This window comes from Pristiophorus japonicus, chromosome 1 (assembly GCF_044704955.1).
Source record: "Pristiophorus japonicus isolate sPriJap1 chromosome 1, sPriJap1.hap1, whole genome shotgun sequence".
Taxonomy (NCBI): Eukaryota; Metazoa; Chordata; class Chondrichthyes; family Pristiophoridae; genus Pristiophorus; species Pristiophorus japonicus.
In genome coordinates this window covers 378,244,485-378,265,972 of record NC_091977.1, presented here as the reverse complement: position 1 = coordinate 378,265,972, position 21,488 = coordinate 378,244,485, and the positions used below count along the sequence as shown (strand labels likewise).

The 21,488-nt window shown below is 45.1% G+C and overlaps 1 protein-coding gene across 1 annotated transcript in view; it reads right to left on the bottom strand.

The window, feature by feature from the left end:
- The window catches only part of LOC139266007 (serine incorporator 1-like), a 147,967-nt gene that overhangs the window by 115,412 nt on the left and 11,067 nt on the right, over positions 1 to 21,488 (bottom strand). The window contains exons 3-4 of the mRNA XM_070883792.1: positions 19,481 to 19,671; positions 18,826 to 18,905 (exon numbers count right to left, since the gene is read on the bottom strand). Coding sequence (XP_070739893.1) covers positions 18,826 to 18,905; positions 19,481 to 19,671 — 271 coding nt within the window. The remainder of the gene's footprint in view (positions 1 to 18,825; positions 18,906 to 19,480; positions 19,672 to 21,488) is intronic.

Below are 21,488 nucleotides of genomic sequence, written 5' to 3'. Positions count from 1 at the left end.
CAGTTATGATCTTATTGAATGGTGGTGCAGGCTCAAAGGGCCAAATGGCCTACTCCTGCACCTATTTTCTATGTTTCTATAACGCGTCGTGACCACAGAGTGTGACGGAGCTGCGGTCGTTCCTGGAACTCCTTAACTACTTCGGTAATTTCCTACCTGGGTTAAGCACCCTGCTGGAATCCCTACATGCGCTACTGCGCCAGGGAGATGACTGGATATGGGGAATTCACAAGAGGCTGCCTTTAAGAAAGCCAGAAACTTATTGTGTTCGAACAAACTGCTTGTCCTGTATAACCCATGTAAATGATTGGTATTAGCTTACGATGCGTCGTCATACGGGGTCGGGTGTGTGTTACAACAGGCTAATGAATCGGGAATTTTGCAACCAGTTGCGTAAGCATCCAGGAGTTTGTCCAAGGCCGAAAAGGCTTATAGCATGGTTGAAAAAGAGGCTCTGGCATGCGTTTACGGGGTTAAAAAAAATGCACCAGTACTTATTTGGCCTCAAGTTCGAGCTTGAAACTGACCACAAGCCGCTCATATCGCTGTTCTCGGAGAGCAAAGGGATTACTACCAATGCTTCTGCCCGCATCCAAAGATGGGTGCTCACACTGTCGGCATACAACTATGTAATCTGCCAAAGACTGGGCACAGAAAACTGCACAGATGCTCTCAGTCGGCTACCATTACCCACCACCGGGTGGAAATGGCACAGCCAGCGGACTTGGTCATGGTCATGGAGGCATTTGAGGACGAGAAATCCCCCGTTATGGCCAGTCAGATCAGGACCTGGACCAGCCAGGATGCTTTACTGTACTTGGTAAAAAAACTATGTCCTCCATGGGAGCTGGTCAAGTGTCCCAGTGGAATGCAGGAAGCGATTAAGCCGTTCCACAGGCGCAAAGATGAGCTGTCCCTGTGGGGCAATTGCGTAGTCTTGCCCAAGAAAGCCAGAGACACATTTATTTGCGAACTGCAGAACACCCACCCAGGCATCGTAATGATGAAAGCCATAGCCAGATCCCACGTGTGGTGGCCTGGCATCGACACAGATTTATTTTAGAGTCATGTGTGCGCCAGTGCAACACTTGCTCTCATTTGAGCAATGCACCCAGAGAGGCACCGCTAAGTTTGTGGTCATGGCCATCCAAACCGTGGTAGAGGATCCATGTAGACTATGCGGGCCCATTCCTTGGCAAAATGTTTTTGGTTGTCGTGGACACTTACTCAAAATGGATTGAATGTGCAATAATGTTTGTAAGCACATCCACAGCCACCATTGAAAGCCTATGAGCCATGTTTGCCATGCACGGCTTGCCTGATGTCCTAGTCAGCGACAATGGGCTGTGCTTCATCAGTGCTGAATTCAAAGAATTCATGACCCGCAACTGGATCAAACATGTCGCATCTGCCCCATTCAAGCCCGCATCCAACGGCCAGGCAGAACGGGCAGTTCAGACCATCAAGCAAAGCTTGAAACGCATGTCGGAAGGCTCCCTGCTGACCCGGTTGTCCCGAGTACTGCTCAACTACCGCACCAGACCCCACTCACTCACCGGGATTCCCCCAGCTGAGCTGCTCATGAAAAGGGCGCTTAAAACAAGGCTCTCTCTTGTCCACCCTGATCTATATGATCACGTGGAGGACAAGCGGCATCAACAAAGTGTGCATCATGACCGCACAAATTTGTCACGCGATATTGAGATCAATGATCCTGTGTTTGTACTCAATTATGGACATGGTCACAAATGGCTCGCTTGCACGGTCACAGCCAAAGAGAGGAGTAGGGTATTTCAGGTCAAACGCGCAGAAAACACTTGGACCAAATCAAATTGCGGTTCATCAACAGCTACGAACAACCTGAAGAGGACAGCACCAACTTTGACCTTCCAACACACACACAAGTGGCAACTGACATCACAGTTGACCACGAAACCGAACTCATCATCCCCAGCAACCCGGCAAGGCTGGCTGCCCAACAGACCAACACACCCAAACCAGCATTTGTACCGAGACGATCGACAAGGGAGCGCAAAGCCCCAGATCGTCTCACCTTGTAAATAAATGTACTGTTGACTTCACGGGAGAGTAATGTTATGTATTTAATCCCTTGTAACCTGCATCACACCTGTCCACCAGAGGGCATACCTGTTGGAGTCCCAAGGGATCCCAGCATCCCTTGGGAGAACAGTATATAAGCAGGCCACCCATGAGGTACCTGCACTCTGGAACCGTAATAAAGGAGCTAAGGTCACACTTGCTCATTACACACAGTACTCAGTCTGACCATTTATTATGAGCGTAACAGAGATCACCTCTCATTCTTCTAAACTCCTGAGAATATAGTTCCATTAAACTCAATCTCTCCTCATAGGACAGCCTTCTCATCCCAGGAATCAATCTAGTGAACCTTTGTTGCACCCCCTCTAAGGCAAGTATATCCTTCCTTAGGTAAGCAGATCACAACTGTACACAGTACTCCAGGTCTCACCAAAGCCCTATATAACCGCAGTGACTTCCTGGGCTGAAATTCAGGGTCTGTATAAGGCCCGTTTCTGGCATTTAGCAGCGGCCATGCGGCAGAATTGAGTGGATGCAGCATTGCAGTCCAATGGCTGCCTCAACCCAAATTCAGGTCGGGGATTTTTCGGCCTGTCCCCAATTCCGCCCCGCTGCTGATGACCGTCACATCCTACATTTGCTATGATCCTTCATATTGAGAGCCCATTTCAGAATCCTGGCAGCAGCGCCAATACGTGCTAATTTCCTACATGATTCACTCAATCTTACAAACCACTGTTTGGGGGAATTGTCAAAGATTCTCTGTTTCTTCTTTAGGTTATGCCACAAATGAAAAAAACATCAAAAGCCATGACTCAGCACCATAGCACTTCATATCATGGCAAATCAAGCACTCCAACTTGCTCTAAGCTCCAACTCAAATACTGGCATCCTGGAGCCTTTAAGGTGCTGGCTGGTGAAGCACAACTTTGCAAGTAAGGAGGACCAAGAAGAGGTGGCAGGAGAGAAAGAAGAAATATATGGCCAATTTGCAAACCCACATCATTTGCCAACAGCATGGACAAGGAAATGGCTTCCTATAAGGCCTGCTTTCAAAGAAGTTAATTGCAGGAGCAAAAGCCATTTGCAACCTCATTTGACTCTGCTTTCAGCAGACTGCTGCAGCAGTCAGAGAATATGCAGCAGCACACCTCTGGCACAGCACGTGCAGAAGGGATTTACTGACATGCAGAGGACCATGGAATGAGTTACATTTTTACAGCCCTGTGTAAGTGAGGTCAAAAGCAGTGAAGAGGAACAGCAGAGCGCAGAGTTCTCACACAAATACTGTAATATACGCCATTGAGTCCTTGGAAACTCAGTTACATAGGGCGACCACTGCTCGATTTCAAACATTGTGAGATTATTTGGAAAGAGCAGTGATGGCAAGTTTCATCTGCATCGGAGACACTCGAAAAACTGCTCTCATGCAGATTATGAGGCATCAAACTGGGAGGCCCAGCAGTGAGGGTGTGGCAAAAGGGGGGCCCCAAGGGCATCAGCTTCCTCTTACAGAGGTGCCAGGAGTTCGTACTAAAGCCATGCCTCTCAAGGGAAGGAGGAAGTGCCAGGGCAGGCACTGTATCATTGGATTTGGTCCACCTGTTGCAGGGATATCACATGATCCTGTCTGGCCACTGTTTGCTAATTGCAGCCACGCCCTTTCCAAGCTTGTCCATGAGACCCACCTCCTGCTACTTCGACCCTATTCTCAGCAAATTACTGACTACCCAACTTCCCTTCCTAGCCTCCCATGTTAGCTGATATTGTTAATGGTTCCCTCTCCTCAGGTGCGGTCCTCCTCCATTTAAAATCTGTTGTCATCAATCACATCCTCAAAAAATGCACCCTTAACCCCACTAACTTGCAAACTACTGCCCCATCTCCAATCTCCCTTTCCTCACCAAAGTTCTTGAAAGTATTATCGCCTCCCAAATCCGTGCCCATCTTTCCCGCAATTCCATAGAAACATAGAAAATAGGCCATTCGGCCCTTTGAGCCTGCACCACCATTCAATATGATCATGGCTGATCATGCACTTCAGTACCCCATTCCTGCTTTCTCTCCATACCCCTTGATCACGTTAGCCGTAAGGACCACATCTAACGCCCTTTTGAATATATCTAACGAACTGGCCTCAACAACTTTCTGTGGTAGAGAATTCCAAATGCTCACAATTCTCTGAGTGAAGAAGTTTCTCCTCATCTCGGTCCTAAATGGCTTACCCCTTATCCTTAAAACTGTGACCCCTGGTTCTGGACTTTCCCAACATCAGGACCATTCTTCCTACATCTAACCTGTCCAGTCCCGTCAGAATTTTATATGTTTCTATGAGATCCCCTCTCATCTTTCTAAACTCCAGTGAATAAAAGCCTAGTAGATCCAGTCTTTCTTAATATGTCAGTCCTGCCATCCGGGGCATCAGTTTGGTGAACCTTCGCTGCACTCCTTCAATAGCAAGAATGTCCTTCCTCAGATTAAGAGACCAAAACTGTACACATATTCAAGATGTGGCCTCACCAAGGCCTTGTACAATTGTTGTACGACCTCCCTGCTCCAATACTCAAATCCTCTCGCTATGAAGGCCAACATGCCATTTGCCTTCTTCACCGCCTTCTGTACCTGTACGCCAACTTTCAATGACTGATGTATCATGACACCCAGATCTTGTTGCACCTCACCTTTTCCTAATCTGTCACCATTCAGATAATAATCTGCCTTCCTGTTCTTACCACCAAAGTGGATAACCTCATTTATCTACATTATACGCATCTACCATGCATTTGCCCACTCACCTAACCTGTCCAAGTGACCCTGCAGCCTCTTACATCCTCCTCACAGCTCACACTGCCACCCAGCTTAGTGTCATCTGCAAACTTGGAGATATTACATTCAATACCCTCGTCTAAATCATTAATGTATAATGTAAACAGCTGGGGCCCCAGCACAGAACCTTGCGGTACCCCACTAGTCACTGCCTGCCATTCTGAAAAGTGCCCATTTACTCCTACTTTTTGCTTCCTGTCTGCCAACCAGTTCTCAATCCACATCAGCACACTACCCCCAATCCCATGTGCTTTAACTTTGCACATTAATCTCTTGTGTGGGACCTTGTCGAAAGCCTTCTGAAAGTCCAAATATACCATATCAACTGGTTCTCCCTTGTCCACTCTACTGGAAACATCCTCAAAAAATTCCACAAGATTTGTCAAGCATGATTTCCCTTTCACAAATCCATGCTGACTTGGACCTATCATGTCACCTCTTTCCAAATGCACTGCTATGACATCCTTAATAATTGATTCCATCATTTCACCCACTACTGATGTCAGGCTGACCGGTCTATAATTCCCTGTTTTCTCTCTCCCTCCTTTTTTAAAAAGTGGGGTTACATTGGCTACCCTCCACTCCATAGGAACTGATCCAGAGTCTATGGAATGTTGGAAAATGACTGTCAATACATCCGCCATTTCCAAGGCCACCTCCTTAAGTACTCTGGGATGCAGACCATCAGGCCCTGGGGATTTATCAGCCTTCAATCCCATCAATTTCCCCAACACAATTTCCCGACTAATAAGGATTTCCCTCAGTTCCTCCTTCTTACTGGACCCTCTGACCCCTTTTATATCCGGAAGGTTGTTTGTGTTCTCCCTCGTGAATACTGAATCAAAGTACTTGTTCAATTGGTCTGCCATTTCTTTGTTCCCAGTTATGACTTCCCCTGATTCTGACTGCAGGGGACCTACGTTTCTCTTTACTAACCTTTTTCTCTTTACATATCTATAGAAGCTTTTGCAGTCCATTTTAATGTTCCCTGCAAGCTTCCTCTCGTACTCTATTTTCCCTGCCCTAATCAAACCCTTTGTCTTCCTCTGCTGAGTTCTAAATTTCTCCCAGTCCCCAGGTTCGCTGCTATTTCTGGCCAATTTGTATGCCACTTGCTTGGCTTTAATACTATCCCTGATGTCCCTTGATAGCCACGGTTGAGCCGCCTTCCCTTTTTTATTTTTACGCCAGACAGGGATGGACAATTGTTGTAGTTCACCATGCGGTCTCTAAATGTCTGCCATTGCCCATCCACTGTCAACCCCTTAAGTATCATTCGCCAATCTATCCTAGCCAATTCACACCTCATACCTTAAAATTACCCTTCTTTAAGTTCTGGACCATGGTCTCTGAATTAACTGTTTCATTCTCCATCCTAATGTAGAATTCCACCATATTATTGTTACTCTTCCCCAAGGGGCCTCGCACAACGAGATTGCTAATTAATCTTCTCTCATTACACAACACCCAGTCTAAGATGGCCTCCCCCCGAGTTGGTTCCTCGACATATTGGTCTAGAAAACCATCCCTTATGCACTCCAGGAAATCCTCCTCCACCGTATTGTTTCCAGTTTGGTTAGCCCAATCTATATGCATATTAAAGTCACTCATGATAACTGCTGCACCTTTATTGCATGCACCCCTAATTTCATGTTTGATGCCCTCCCCAACATCACTACTACTGTTTCGAGGTCTGTACACAACTCCCACGAGCATTTTCTGCCCTTTGGTATCCCGTAGCTCCACCCATACTGATTCCACATCATCCAAGCTAATGTCTTTCCTTACAATTGCATTAATTTCCTCTTTAACCAGCATCGCCACCCGCCTCCTTTTCCTTTCTGTCTATCCTTCCTAAATGTTGAATACCATTGGATGTTGAGTTCCCAGCCTTGGTCATCCTGGAGCCATGTCTCCATGATGCCAACCACATCGTATCCGTTAACTGCTATCTGTACAGTTAATTCATCCACCTTATTCCGAATACTCCTCGCATTGAGGCACAGAGCCTTCCGGCTTGCCTTTTTAACACACTTTGACCCTTTTGAATTTTGCTGAAAAGTGGCCCTTTTTGTTTTTTGCCTTGCGTTCCTCTGCCCTCCACTTTTACTCATCTCCTTTCTGTCTTTTGCTTCTGTCTCCATTTTGTTTCCCTCTGTCTCCCTGCATTGGTTCCCATTCCCCTGCCATATTAGTTTAACTCCTCCCCAACAGCACTAGCAAACAGTCCCCCTAGGACATTGATTCCGGTCCAGCCTAGGTGCAGACCGTGCAGTTTGTACTGGTCCCACTTCCCCCAGAACCAGTTCCAATGCCTCAGGAATTTGAATCCCTCCCTGCTGCACCACTGCTCAAGCCACGTATTCATCTGAGCTATCCTGCGATTCCTACTCTGACTAGCACGTGGCACTGGTAACAATCCCGAGATTACTACTTTTGAGGTCCTACTTTTTAATTTAGCTCCTAGCTCCTTAAATTCGTCTCGTAGGACCTCATCCCGTTTTTTACCTATATCGTTGGAACCTTGCGGTACCCCACTAGTCACTGCCTGCCATTCTGAAAAGGACCTGTTTATTCCTACTCTTTGCTTCCTGTCTGCCAACCAGTTCTCTATGCACATCAATACATTACTCCCAATACCATGTGCTTTAATTTTTCACACTAATCTCTTGTGTGGGACCTTGTCAAAAGCCTTTTGAAAGTCTAAATACACCACATCCACTGGCTCCCCCTTGTCCACTCTACTAGTTACATCCTCAAAAAATTCTAGAAGTTTTGTCAAGCATGATTTTCCTTTCACAAATCCATGCTGACTTGGAGCGATCCTGTCACTGCTTTCCAAATGCGCTGCTATTACATCTTTAATAATTGATTCCAACATTTTCCCCACTACCGATATCAGGCTGACCAGTCTATAATTCCCTGTTTTCTCTCCCTCCTTTTTTAAAAAGTGGGGTTACATTAGCTACCTTCCATCCATAGGAACTGATCCAGAGTCTACTGAATGTTGGAAAATTACCACCAATGCATCCACTATTTCTCGGGCCACTTCCTTAAGTACTCTGGGATGCAGACTATCAGGTCCTGTGGATTTATTGGTCTTCAATTCCATCAATTTCCCTAACACAATTTGCTGACTAATAAGGATTTCCTTTGGTTCATCCTTCTCGCTCGACCCTCGGTCCCCTAATATTTCCAGAAGGTTATTTGTGTCTTCCTTAGTGAAGACAGAACCAAAGTATTTGTTCAATTGGTCTGCCAGTTCTTTGTTCCCCATTATAAATTCACCTGATTCTGACTGTAAGGAACCTATATTTGTCTTCACTAATCTTTTTCTCTTCACGTATCTGTAGAAGCGCTTGCAGTCAGTTTTTATGTTCCCTGCAAGCTTACTCTCATATTCTATTTTCTCCCTCCTAATTAAACCCTTTGTCCTCCTCTGAATTCTAAATATCTCCCAGTCCTCAGGTTTGCTGCTTTTTTGATCAATTTATATGCCTCTTCCACTATCCCTAATTTCCCTTGTCAGCCATAGTTGAACCAACTTCTCCATTTTATTTTTACGCCACACAGGGATGTACAATTGTTGTAGTTCATCCATGTGATCTTTAAATGTTTGCCATTGTCTATCCACTGTCAACCCTTTAATTATCATTTGCCAGTCTATCCTAGCCAAAACTCATCCCATACCGTCAAAGTTACCTTTCTTTAAGTTCAGGACTCTAGTCTCTGAATTAACTGTGTCACTCTCCATCTTAAATGAAGAATTCTACCATATTATGGTCACTCTTCCCCAAGGAGCCTCGCACAAGATTGCTAATTAATCCTCTCTCATTACACAACACCCAGTCTATGATGGCCTGCTCTCTAGTTGATTCCTCAACAAATTGGTCTCGAAAACCTTCCCTTATACACTCCAGGAAATCCTCCTCCACCGTATGGCTACCAGTTTGTTTAGCCGAATCTATATGTAGATTAAAGTCACCCATGATGACTACTGTACCTTTATTGCATGCATCCCTAATTTCCTGTTTGATGCCAACCCTAACCTCACTATGACTGTTTGGTGGTCTGTACACAACTTCCACTAGCGTTTTCTGCCCTTTGGTATTCCGCAGCTCTACCCATACAGATTCCACATCATCCACACTAATGTTCTTCCTTGTTATTGCGTTAATCTCCTCTTTAACCAGCAATGCTACCCCACCTCCTTTTCCTTTCAATCTATTTTTCCTGAATATTGAATACCCTTGGATGTTGAGTTCCCAGCCTTGATCACCCTGGAGCCATGTCTCCGTAATCTCAATTACATCATATCCGTTAACAGCTATCTGCGCAATTAACTCATCCATCTTATTACGAATGCTCCTCGCATTGAGACACAGAGCCTTCAGGCTTGTTTTTTTAACATCTTTGTCCTTTTAGAATTATGTTGTAATGTGGCCCTTTTTGATTTTTGCCTTTGATTTTTCTGCCCTCCACTTTTACTTTTCTCCTTTATAGCTTTTGCTTCTGACCGCATTTTACTTCCCTCTATCTTCCTGCATTGGTTCCCATCCTCCTGCCCTATTAGTTTAAATCCTCCCCAACAGCATTAGCAAACGCTCCCCCTAGGACATTGGTTCCAGTCCTGCCCAGGTACAGACCATCCGGTTTGTACTGGTCCCACCTCCACCAGAACCGGTTCCAATATCCCAGGAATTTGCATCCCTCCATCTTGTACCATTCCTCAAGCCACATATTCATCTTAACTATCCTGCTATTTCTACTCTGACGAGCACATGGCACTGGTAGCAATCCTGAAATTACTACCTTTGAGGTCCTACTTTTTAATTTAACTCCTCGCTCCCTAAATTCGGCTTTTCGGACCTCATTCCGCTTTTTACCTATATCATTGTTACCTATATGCACCATGACAACTGGCTGTTCACCCTCCCCCCCAGAATGCCCTGCAGCCGCTCCGAGACATCCTTGACCCTTGCACCAGGGAGGCAACATACCATCCTGGAGTCTCGATTGCAGCTGCAGAAACGCCTATTTATTCCCCTTACAATAGAATCCCCTACCACTATAGCTCTCCCACTCTTTTTCCTGCCCTCCTGCGCAGCAGAGCCACCCATGGTGCCATGAACTTGGTTGCTGTTGCCTTCCCCTGATTGGCCATCTGCCTCAACAGTACCCAAAGTGGTATATCTGTTTTGGAGGGAGATGACTGCAGGCGACCCCTGCACTACCTTCCTTCCACTGCTCTTCCTGATGGTCACCCATTCCCTATCTGCCTGTGTAACCTTTACCTGCGGTGTGACCAACTCACTAAACGTGCTATTCATGACATCCTCAGCATCGCGGATGCTCCAGAGTGAATCCATGTGCAGCTCCAGTGCCGCAATGCGGTCTGTCAGGAGCTGCATCTGGATACACTTCCCGCACACATCGTAGTCAGCGATACTGGGAGTGTCCCTGACTTCCCACTTAGCGCAAGAAGAGCATGACATGGGTCTGGGCTCTCCTGCCATGACTTAACCCTTAAATTATTTAATTTGGCAACAGTAACAAGGTTTCTTACTGCTAAGATAAGAAAAAAGATCAGGAAAAAGAAAACTACTTTCCAATCAACCAGCCAATCACTTACCCTCTTGGCTGTGACATCACACTTCGATTACTTTTTACTTCTTTTTTACTTTTGGCCCCGCTGCAGCTGCAGCTAGCTCCTCGTTGCTGCTGGGCCTTTTATAGGCCTCGCCGCTCCTCCCCGACTGCAGGTTTAACCTGTATCTTCCAAACTCTCGGACCGCCGGACCTCCCGAACTCACTGACCGCCCGAACTCACGGACCGCCCGAATTCACGGGCCTCCCGAATACCTCCGATCAGATTCCATCCCTGCTACAGCACTGAAATGGGTCTTATCAAAATCATAAATGGCATCTTAAGTGAACTATTATTCCTCATCTTTCTCGACCAGTCTTCAGCCTTTGACATGGTTGACCACCAATGTTCCCGCTAATCATTTTGGGTGCACAGCCCCTTTAACGGGCTGCGCAGCCCATTCAAATTTCCATGCAAGCGGGTTATTCCATTTAAGAGCTGCTGAGTGGCCTGTGTGGGACCTCCAGATAGGGCCGCACAACTTAACGGGAAAATATTTGGCCACACCATCCTTCATCAGCGCGCCACTCCTCTGTTGTCCAGTTAGTTGGGACTGTTTTCGCCAGGTTCCATTCCTTTCTATTCAGTCATAGTCCAAGAATCTCTGCAATGGCTTTTCTTCCATATAGTTACCTCTGGAATCTCCCAAGAATCTATCCATGGCCCCCTCCTATTTCTCATCTACATGCTGCCCCTCGGCGACATCATCCAAAAACACATCAGATTACACATTTATGCTGATGACACCACCACTTCTCTTGACCCCTCCACTGCCTGATTTATCATGCTGATTGTCTAACATCCAATATTGGATGAGCAGAATTTTCTCCTATTTAATATTGTGAAGACCAAAGCCATTATCTTCAGTCCCCACCATAAATTCCGTTCCTAAGCAACCGACTCCATCTCCATCCCTGGTCACTGTCTGAGACTTACCCATACTGTTCGCAACATTGGCATCCTATTTGACCCTGAGCTAAGCTTCCAACCGCATATCCACTCCATCACCAAGAACGTCCATTTTCATCTCCGTAACATCATCGTCTCCACCCATACCTCAACTCATCTGCTGCTGATATCCTCAACCATGACTTTATTACCTCTAGAATCATCGATTCAAAGCTGGTTTCCCACATACCACCCTCCATAAACTTGAGCTCACCCAAAACTCTGCTGCCCATATCCTAACTTGCACCAAGTTCCACTCACCCATCGACTTGTGCTTGCTGACCTACATTGGCTTCCAGCCCAGCAACACCACGGTTTTAAAATTCTCATTCTTGTGTTCAAACCCCTCCATGTTCTCACTCCTCCCCACCTCTGTAACCTTCACCTCTGTAACCTAGCCCTACAACCCTCCGAGATCTCTGTGCCCCTCCAATTCTGGCCTCTTGTGCACCCCGATTTCCTTTGCTCCATTATTGGTAGGTGTACCTTCAGCTGCCAAGGCTCTAAGCTCTGGAATTCCCTCCTGAAACCTCTCTGCATCTCTACATCTCTCTCCTCCTTTAAGTCGTTCCTTAAAACCTACCTATTTTTGTCAACTGTCCAAATATGTGATTGATGTCAAATATTGTCTGATAATACTCCTGTAAAGTGCCTTGGGAATGTTTTACTACATTAAAGGTGCTATATATAAATACAAGTTGTTGTTGTGACAAAGTTGTAAGTGCTGGTACAGGTGAGAAAAAAGACAATATAGGTTGAATGACCTAGGGTCTTCAAGGAGCACTTCTCCTACCTGCATTTAAGCCAGAAGCAGTGTATTTGGAGGCTCTGCTTCACCAAGGAGGTGGTCACAGAACTCTGCCACCTCTTGCAAGCAGACCTTCAACCTCAGAGCAGGATGCAAGTGGCCCCCAAGATCACCGTGGCCCCGAATTGTTTTACCAGTGGATCTTTCCAGGCTGGAACAGATGACATAGCAAACATCTCGCAGTTCGCCGTCCATTGCTGCATCTGGGAAGTCAGAGGCTCTTTACTCTAGAAGAAGGGACTTCATTGTCTTCTCTCTAAACAGGAGGAGCACGCATGTACCTTTGCCAGGATAGCAGGCTTCCTCATGGTGCAGGATGCCAGCGACTGCAAACAAGTGGCTTTGTGGACACCGCATATCAATGCTGAGATGTACCATAACCGCAAAGGCTACCACTCACTTAATGCCCAGCACATCATGACGGTGACTGCCCGGTATCCTGGCAGCAGTCATGATGCCTTCATCCTGCGCCAGCCCAGTGTGCTAGCAATCTTCCAGCCACAACGTCAAACCCGAGGGTGGCTGCTCGGAGACAAGGGCTATCCACTCTGCACCTGGCTGATGGCGCCCCTCCACAACCCCACCACTTGTGGCCAGCACTCGTATAACGAGTGCCATGCTGCCACGACGATGATTATCAAGCAAACCATCGGGCTCTGAAGTAACGGTTCCGCTGCCTTGACTGCTCGGGAGGTGCCCTACAGTACTTGCCAGAGGAGGTGTCCCATTTCGTGGTCTGCTGCATCCTCCACAACTTGGACACCATGAAGGTGCAACCCTTGTCACAATGGGTCCCAGGACCACCTCAAGAAGAGTAGGAGGTAGAGGGAGAAGAGGAGGAGGAGGAGGCGGAGGAGGAAGGGAGGAGGCAGGTAGCAGGCCCCCGTTCTGGACAGGTTGTCCACGAGCATTTCATCAGAATCCGGTTTACCTAAATGAAACCACCAGATCCCCATTGCTCACCAGTTCCCAACCTTACCATCCCTCAGTGATGGAACATCACAACATCCTCTTGGGCTCAAAGCTGAAATGAGAGCAAGCACAAAACTACATTTGAAACAATTTATAAATTTATCAATGCCAAACTACACAACAATGTCAACTAATCACGCGTGTTCTTTCCCTTAGTGTCTGTCTTTCGTGTTCCTTTGCCTATTCTAGTGCTCCTTTGATGTCCTACCCCAATGGCTGCGGCATGGTTGGTGGAAGACTGCTGACTTTCCATGAGTGAGACTGCAGATGGCCTGACAGGACGACCTTGAGTAGCTCTGGACCTAGAAGTCCACCTTTAGACTGCACCACCTCGGCATGGGCAGCAGCAGTGTGGGCTGGCTACTAAGCAGCAGTACGGGCATTGGCGGACTGACAGTGGAGGAAGTGGAAATGTTATCATCCTGGGAAAGGACAGCAAGCTCTTGCTCCACAGACCCACTGCCATCCCCCGGGGTGGCGCCTCAGCATTCCTAGCCATCTGTTGGAGCATAGATTGCTGAACTGCTGAGAGACCCTGCAGGCTCCATTCCACACTTTCCAGCCATGATGGCATCAGTCTGAGATTGTTTGGCAGCAAGCTGATACTGCATGAGAGCAGTCTGAGCTGACGTGGTAGAAAGCGGAGTCTGCAGGAGAGCAATCTGAGCTTCCACTGTAGCATTGACACGTTGGGTTGCTTCTGCTTGTGTTATAGTGAAAGCTGCAAGATCGTCCATCACACCCAGCATCATTGTTGGATCAACAAGTGTCATAATGGAATTGCCCATCATTTTTGTCCTGGAGATCCTGGGCTCCAAGCTCTGCACTAAACCACATGCAATGTTAGAGCTGGACTCCTCCATGCTCCTTGCTATTGACAAGAGGCTATCTGGCAGCTTGTCATTGCACGAAGCATTTACGTGTGCATGCCCATCACACTTCTTCTGAAGGCTGTCCCATTGAAATCATCATATGTGTCCTGTGCAGCGTATCTTTTGTGTGAACTCAGCCTCCGGGGAGCTGGCACCTGAGCATCTCTTTCACCCTGACTTGTCTGCAGCCCACACATGCCTGGTGACTCACCACATGCAGGTCCTCCTCTATACTTCCCTCTAAAGTCCACGCAGTGCCATTTGTTGAGCTTTTGCCTGGGAGTGTCAGATCAAGTTTCAGTGTCTCTTCTTCTCATTCACTCTCCTCCTCCATAACATCAGAGACTAGTGGCAGTTCTTGGGTATCTGAAAGGAGAAAGGCACAAGGTTTGGGCTGCAGCGAGGGTGAGGAGGCGGGGGAAAGCTAGCTGTTTGCTTACACCATCAGCAGCTTGTAAGTGAGAAGAGATTGTGCCATGAAGAGGAAGTGGAATGCGAGAAGAATAGGTATGAGCATAACATCATCATTAGCAATGCTTTCAACCTCTCGCTCACCACGGCCTCAGTGATGGCCCCTCCAATAATCTCCAGCACTGTGTTCTTCAGCTTAGTGAGATTCTGAAGTCGGGCTTCCCTTTCGCCTGTCTGCTGCTGCTCATGGCAGTTTTGTGCCACCTTTGCCTGCAAGAGAATGGGAACTGTGTTAGTGAGTGTGGTGGAATGTGTTTGGGTGATGTGCCTGCCATGGTGAATAGCTGACAGTATGTACAAGATGTGAGATATGGGTGTGAGTCTTGCAGTAGTGGTAAGTGTGTGAAGGCGAGGTGAAGCTATGAATGTGAGGTATGAGTCATAATTGCTGGAAGTTGAGTGATGGGTGTGGTGCACTAAGCAGTGTGTGAGGCTAGTGGTGCAATTGGTGGGATATGGCATTTGCAGGTGCATTCACTCACCTTGACCACTCGTGTGAGGTCATTAAACTTCTTGTGGGAACGGATCCAGGTCCTGGGGACTAAACTCGTGGCACTGACAGCTTGTGCTATTTCCTCTCTGAGACTACTGGCATACAGCCTGAAAGACTTCCTGTCCCCCTGCAGGTAGAGGTCCTGACATTGTTTGTGCACCCCTGGACCAAGGCCTTCAGTGCTGCATCAGACAACTTCCTTGCCCTCTCTATTCCCTGTTGTGCCTTGGCTTGAAAGTGACAATAAGGTGTTTCTGAAACAAAGCACCTCCCCTTTAAGTAGTGCAGAGGGTCTAGGCCAAATTTTAATGCCCTCTTGTTTAATGCTAAGGCAACCGGCAGCGTGGTTAACACTGAGATCAGCACTCGTCATTATAATAAGCACCAGCATGAAATTTGTGTGCTGCCTGCACCACCTTTAATGGGCATGGGCACATCACGCTTTGTGCTCCCTGAGCTCATTTTTCAGCTTTATTCAATTTCACCCCAATCTTTAACCCAGTTTTTTAAACTCTGTTTTTCATCCTTTCTGGTACCCCCATAATATTCATGATTCCCTACCGCCGCACAAAGACAGAACACATGCTTATATGTGTTGCTTTGCAACTACTTTGAAATGAAAACTACAGTGAAGTAGCCAATAAATATTTAGTTTAATTTTAGCAAAATTCTAATTGAATTAAAATTTTGCAAAATCCATGTTTGACATTTAATGTGTTTGAAGTAACAAGATTAGTTCTTTGAAATTCAGACAAATGAATGAGGATTGTAGAAAAAGAAAATTAAAGTTTGCTCACATTTCATGTGCTGCATGCTTCACAATCTGGCCATTTAATCAGGGGAGTAACACAGCTAACTTCCTATTTTCTCTCCTCTCTGTGGGGAAGCACGGAGCCTCCTTTCGGCACTCCCATTTGATAGCAAAGCTGAGGTTAGGACACCCCATGGAGAACTGCAAGATAATTGCATGTTCTATCTTTACCTTTGTCACAGCTTACCACTAAATGCTCCGCAACAGGACTATTGCTTAACCATTTTTATTGTCAAATATTATGTTATGTTCCAAAACATTAGCCAGGTTTACTTGCCCACATTAATTTACAGTGGTTTTATTAAACCTTAAGTTTCACTTCATAAGCAATTGAACTTATTTATTCACCAATATACACAGAAGGGATCAAGGCAGCCTAATTATGGGGTATGCAGTCCTTAGAATGGGCCGGGGTACAAGGTGCACAAGAAGCAGCAAGTATTAGCGCATCTTATATTTACTTTGACAAAATGTTGGCGACAGTTATTTCTTTAGAGTGAGGATGTCATTGCCATTTTCCCCCAACTGTTAACTGATTTTAGGGCTATTAGGAAAGAGGTTCAAATTGTCTGGTATCATTCCAATTGGGTGCATTTACATAACACCTTATCACAACTTAGAAAAATCTCAAATCACTTCACATAGTTCTTTAAAGTGCAATAACTGTTGTTTTGCTGGCAAATGTATCTGGAATTTTGTACACAGCAGAATCCTACAAATGTCAATGAGATGAATGACTAATTAATGTAGCTATGGAACGACGAAAGAGATATGATGGCCAGAGCAAACCCTTCTCTTCTTCAAAGAGTGCAATGGGATCTTTAACGTCTACCTAAATAGGCAGATAGGATCTCAGTTTAACATATCATGGCACTTCGGATAGTGCAACACTTTTTCAGCACTGCTTTGGATCATCAGCGTAAATTCTGCACTCAATTCCTGGACTGGGACCTGAACCCGTAACATTCTGATTCAGCAACAAGAGTGCAGCAAACTAAGATAAGTTGACATACATACATTAACTTTTTAGATTGGCATATACACAAGCATTTTATATGTGTATAAATTTAATGGTTGGAAAGGGCTGTTGCATTGTCAACAGCATGGGGTACATTTTCTTGCTAAAAGCCAGAACTCTCCCAGCTTGCAAGCGATAGAATATTGTCAGGACCAGTGCATGGGAATTGGATTAAAAGGATAGTTAAGATCAACCATGTGTAGTAGTGTGCTCAATGCAATGCATCCAGGAGCACTTTCTCAATCAGTGTGTTGCATATCCAAACAGCAAGGACAAAGTACTAAATCTGATCTGGATCATGAAAGAAAATGATGTGAAGGTAGGAGAATATGTCCGCTTTACCCAAACAAGGCCATCAACACAGGAGGGGGCGGGCCGAGCAGCTCCTTGAAACATTCCAATTTCCCACCCCTGAAAGGGACCCGACATTTCATTGCTGTACCAGCCCACCAAAGAATGGATGTGGGGTCCACATGGGGGTCCAGGTCATGATCCCAAATAGAAAACAATTTAAGAAAGAATTTAAATGTGGCCTCCTTAAAATAGGGCAGCCTCCTTTGGTCTGGCAATTTACAATAGTGCAGGCTCTAGATGCAGCCATTTTACACGGGTGCCTGCCACTGGCATGTAATATGGGACCAATCCTTGATCCCACAAACCTCAGCAGGGTGAGTAAAAGAGATCCCAGGTGGTGCACTCAGTACTAACAGCAGAATCTGTCACCCTTCCAGATTTTCAGAATCCTTATGTTCTGATACTGGACTGCTGTACTTGGGCCCTGAGATTCCTCAATTTGCAATCCCATCAGTGTGAGAGCACTTTATTTAAAATGGATAGGCGGGCACAGGCACCATTTCTGGCACTTCTCCAGCATCCACTTGCCCAAGAAAGGCAACTCCAATGCCTACCCATCCTGGGGGTTGCCCAGGTCCCCATCCCAGCCATGATTCCCTCAGCATCCTGAGCAAGTGCACTAATCTGTAAGAGATTTTTTTTTTAAATCTCATCTTTGGAGGCCTAGGCCAGTTGCCTGTACCTCACTGGCGGGGGCCATTTCCACACTTGTGGAAACCAGTACACAACGTCACACTGAGTGTACCGAACTCCATTGATATGCCAGGACCCCATCCAAGCTAAGGAACAAGAACTCTCAGGTTAACAGATCCCTGCCCTGACTCCACTCACTGACTGTCATTTGTAAGAGATAGACAGAGGTTCTGCCCTTTAAAAGGCAACTGGCAAACTATTGGAATCAGTAGAGACAGGGGGCTAGAATTTACACTGGTCATTTTGGGCGAAAATCAGGTCGGTGAAAATTTCCATAAAGAGTTCCGCCGGCAGTTTCGAAATAACGCTGGGAAGCAGATGCCAGAGTGCACCGCCCAGAGACTGCTATCGCCGGAGTTTTGACTCAGCAGTAGGTAAGTAGAAAAAAGACGCCCATGAGAAGCCGCGGGAGCTGGATGGTAGGTAAGTAGCCCTGCAAAAAAAGGTAAGTTAATGGGTTTTTAATTATTATTTTAAAATTAGTTTACAGTGATCAAGGTGAAAAGGGTCCTGAGAATGTTTTCTGATTTTTTATTTTATGTTTTTTAGAAAATATATTTTTTGTGTTTACCCCCCTCCTAGGGCCAACCCGCAGCCTCGGTCTAAACTTTAGTAATTACCATGCATTTTGTTTAAGAACTGCCCAATTGGCCCAAGATTGCGTTTCCCGCCGAGAATCGGGGTGTAAAGTCCTTTATTTATTCCTTTTTTTTTTTAAATGGAATTCTTCGCCCCACGGAAATTTTAAAATCTTAGCGGTATTTTGGGCGGCAATCCGGGTCGCAAAGAACCCAAAAATCCAGCCCCTTAAGTCCACTTAAAGTGGGAAAGTCTGCAGATTTCTCACTTACCTCGGCTGAAGTGTCCTTCAGGGATATAAAACACACCAACCATTATTGCCACAACTGCTCCAAACTTGAATAACCAGAAGCTTTGAAAAGAAAATGTTAATGGCAACATAAGTTTTAATTTTCTCTATAGTATCTACTGTATTCCTTCTTATACAATCCTGAAAGGTTTTTCTATGCTTTATAATTTAATTTCAATCAAAAAAAATCAAATAAACCATTGTGTTACTTTAAAGACAATTGCAATTTACACATATTTTAATTTTAAATTAATTTGCTTTTAATATTGAGAGTTGCTTGATATCCATAAGAATAAAGGATAAATAACGACTGATGGATAATAAAACAGTTTTAAAATGAAATCATTTAAAGTCTGATATACATCATATTGTCGTGAAGAAAACAAGCTTTAATAAAATGCAGTACAGGCTGATTTTTACCAATTCTCACTCCTGCAAGTGATCCTCGTCCTCCATGAGCTCATATCAAGAATTGCAATTTCCAGTATGTGCTACAAGCAGGCAAGGGTCTCTGTCAAGAGCATGATTTTGTAAACTTGGTCCTTATAATTAAAAATATATTTTTAAGATGAATGCAGTGATTATAAACTCATTTCTGCTACAGAATTACTTTCAAAAACCATTAAAAAAAAACTTACCCATTGTGTACTAGGGCCCTGGGATCTTTGCTATTTCTCACATTGATCATAAGCAGAGCTAACAGCAGAAAGAAAGTGGCCATTCCAAAGCAGATACGATACACAGACTTGTAACCGACCAACACTCTGCAGATCGCAGGGTTAACTTCAGTGAACTGTGCATTATATCCAAACTCGCAGAATCCTGGAATCTAAGAGGCAATTTCTCAGAGTTGCTATTTATTTCACAACATTTGTAATCAAGGAAGAAATGTTAGAAATATATATGTTTATACGTGGTTAAAGAAAGAAATAACACATATCATATCCTCAGAACATTTGGAGTACGTGTCACGCATTTATTCTATGTGCAGTACTTTACACTTGTATGCATTAAATGTCCTCGCCTTTTACTGCCCACATCCATATAGGCCTGAAAAGCTGCTCGATCTCGATCCAGGCAGAAATGCAAAGATGCACCTTCCTGTGACCTCTAGTACTGACCCCAAAATTTGCCGGGTCACAGGGTCACCTAATTTGATCAACACAGACAGGAGCCCTGGCACTAGAGACACATTTTCTGATGAGCGCCCAACAAGTTGCTATATGCCTGTTCCAGAGAAAGCACCAGGGGCCTCTTTCAGACAGATGCCCAGACTGTCTCACCAGCTGAAATGATGATGATGAAAAATCTTTAAATTTATGACCTTTTCAGGGGTCCAGACCATAATCCAGGCTTGAAACCCCACCACCCCACCGCCCCCCAACCAGGTAAGACCCACATCTGCCGGATAGTGGGCCAGTATGTTTGGTCTTACTTAATATACCAGTCCATCAGTCTTCTGCAAGACTGGGGATGAAGAGATTCCAAAGACAACACAGCAGCAAAAGTCTACAAGGAGAGACTGTGTAGGATAGAAGACAGAGGGGCTATTTTGTTTAAGTAAAGTAAAATGATCCACCAAAGTGGGATAATGTTGCAAATTATTTTTATATGAAGCTAAGTTGTATCAATTGAACTAAGGAATTTAATCATAACTATTGCCTTACTGTGGAATAAAGCACCTTCAATGATTTAAGGCTAAGCTAGTTTATTTCATCTCGTTTATTTCATTCTGCCTTTGGAGAGATTGAAGGAGAGTACATGTGGGAAAGAAACAGAAATCTGGTCCAGATTGAAAGGGAATTTTGTTGTTATACTTCCTGTACAAGTAGATATAGGACAGTGCAAGTTGACTCTCAAAGATCAAGGGCTTGTGCGTCCATTAGGTTGCGCTAGCATTTCCAGCGCAATTCGCCCCACCTCAGTCAAACCAGCGCAAAAGATCACGGAATTTCAAGTGTAAATTACATCCAGCGAGTTTCCATGATCTTTTGCGCTAGTTTAAAAACCACTGCGCTAAAAACAGTTCTGCCCAAAGAACTGGCCATGCCTTCAGATTGAATTAATCAGCATGCCGAATTTCTGCTAACTGCGCCCGTTTTTGGGCCTTTGAAGAGGCTCTTAGAATTAAGCTTTTTTTTTTAGGCACAAGGGCACTAATCAGCATATTTTCAAAGCTTTTAATTTACTAAAAAAAATGTAACTCGTAAATGGTTCTGTATCATTTTTAAAAGTAATTTTCAGTTATTTAAAATCAGGTGGTGGCCTGAACAAAAATGCTTATTTTACGTGATAAAACTCATTTTGAACTGTATAATGGGCCCAAGTTTCCCCAGGAGTTGCTCCGGTTTTTTTTGGAGCAACTAGATTTTTTTGGAGTAACTTAAAAATCGCAATTCTCCCCATTTAATTTGCTCCAGTGTAAGTGAGTTAGTTAGGTTTTTTTTTAGTTCCGCTTTTTTTTCAAAAGGGGGCGTTACCAGCCACTTACGCCTGTTTTGGTCATTTATGCAAATTTAGCCAGCTAAAACTTACTCCAAACTAAGTTAGGCCAGAGTAAGTGGCCACTTTTGTACGTTCTGAAAAACCCTGCGGTGAATTAAGAGATCAGCGCAGGAGTAGCCTCCAAATGACAGTGTTATGATA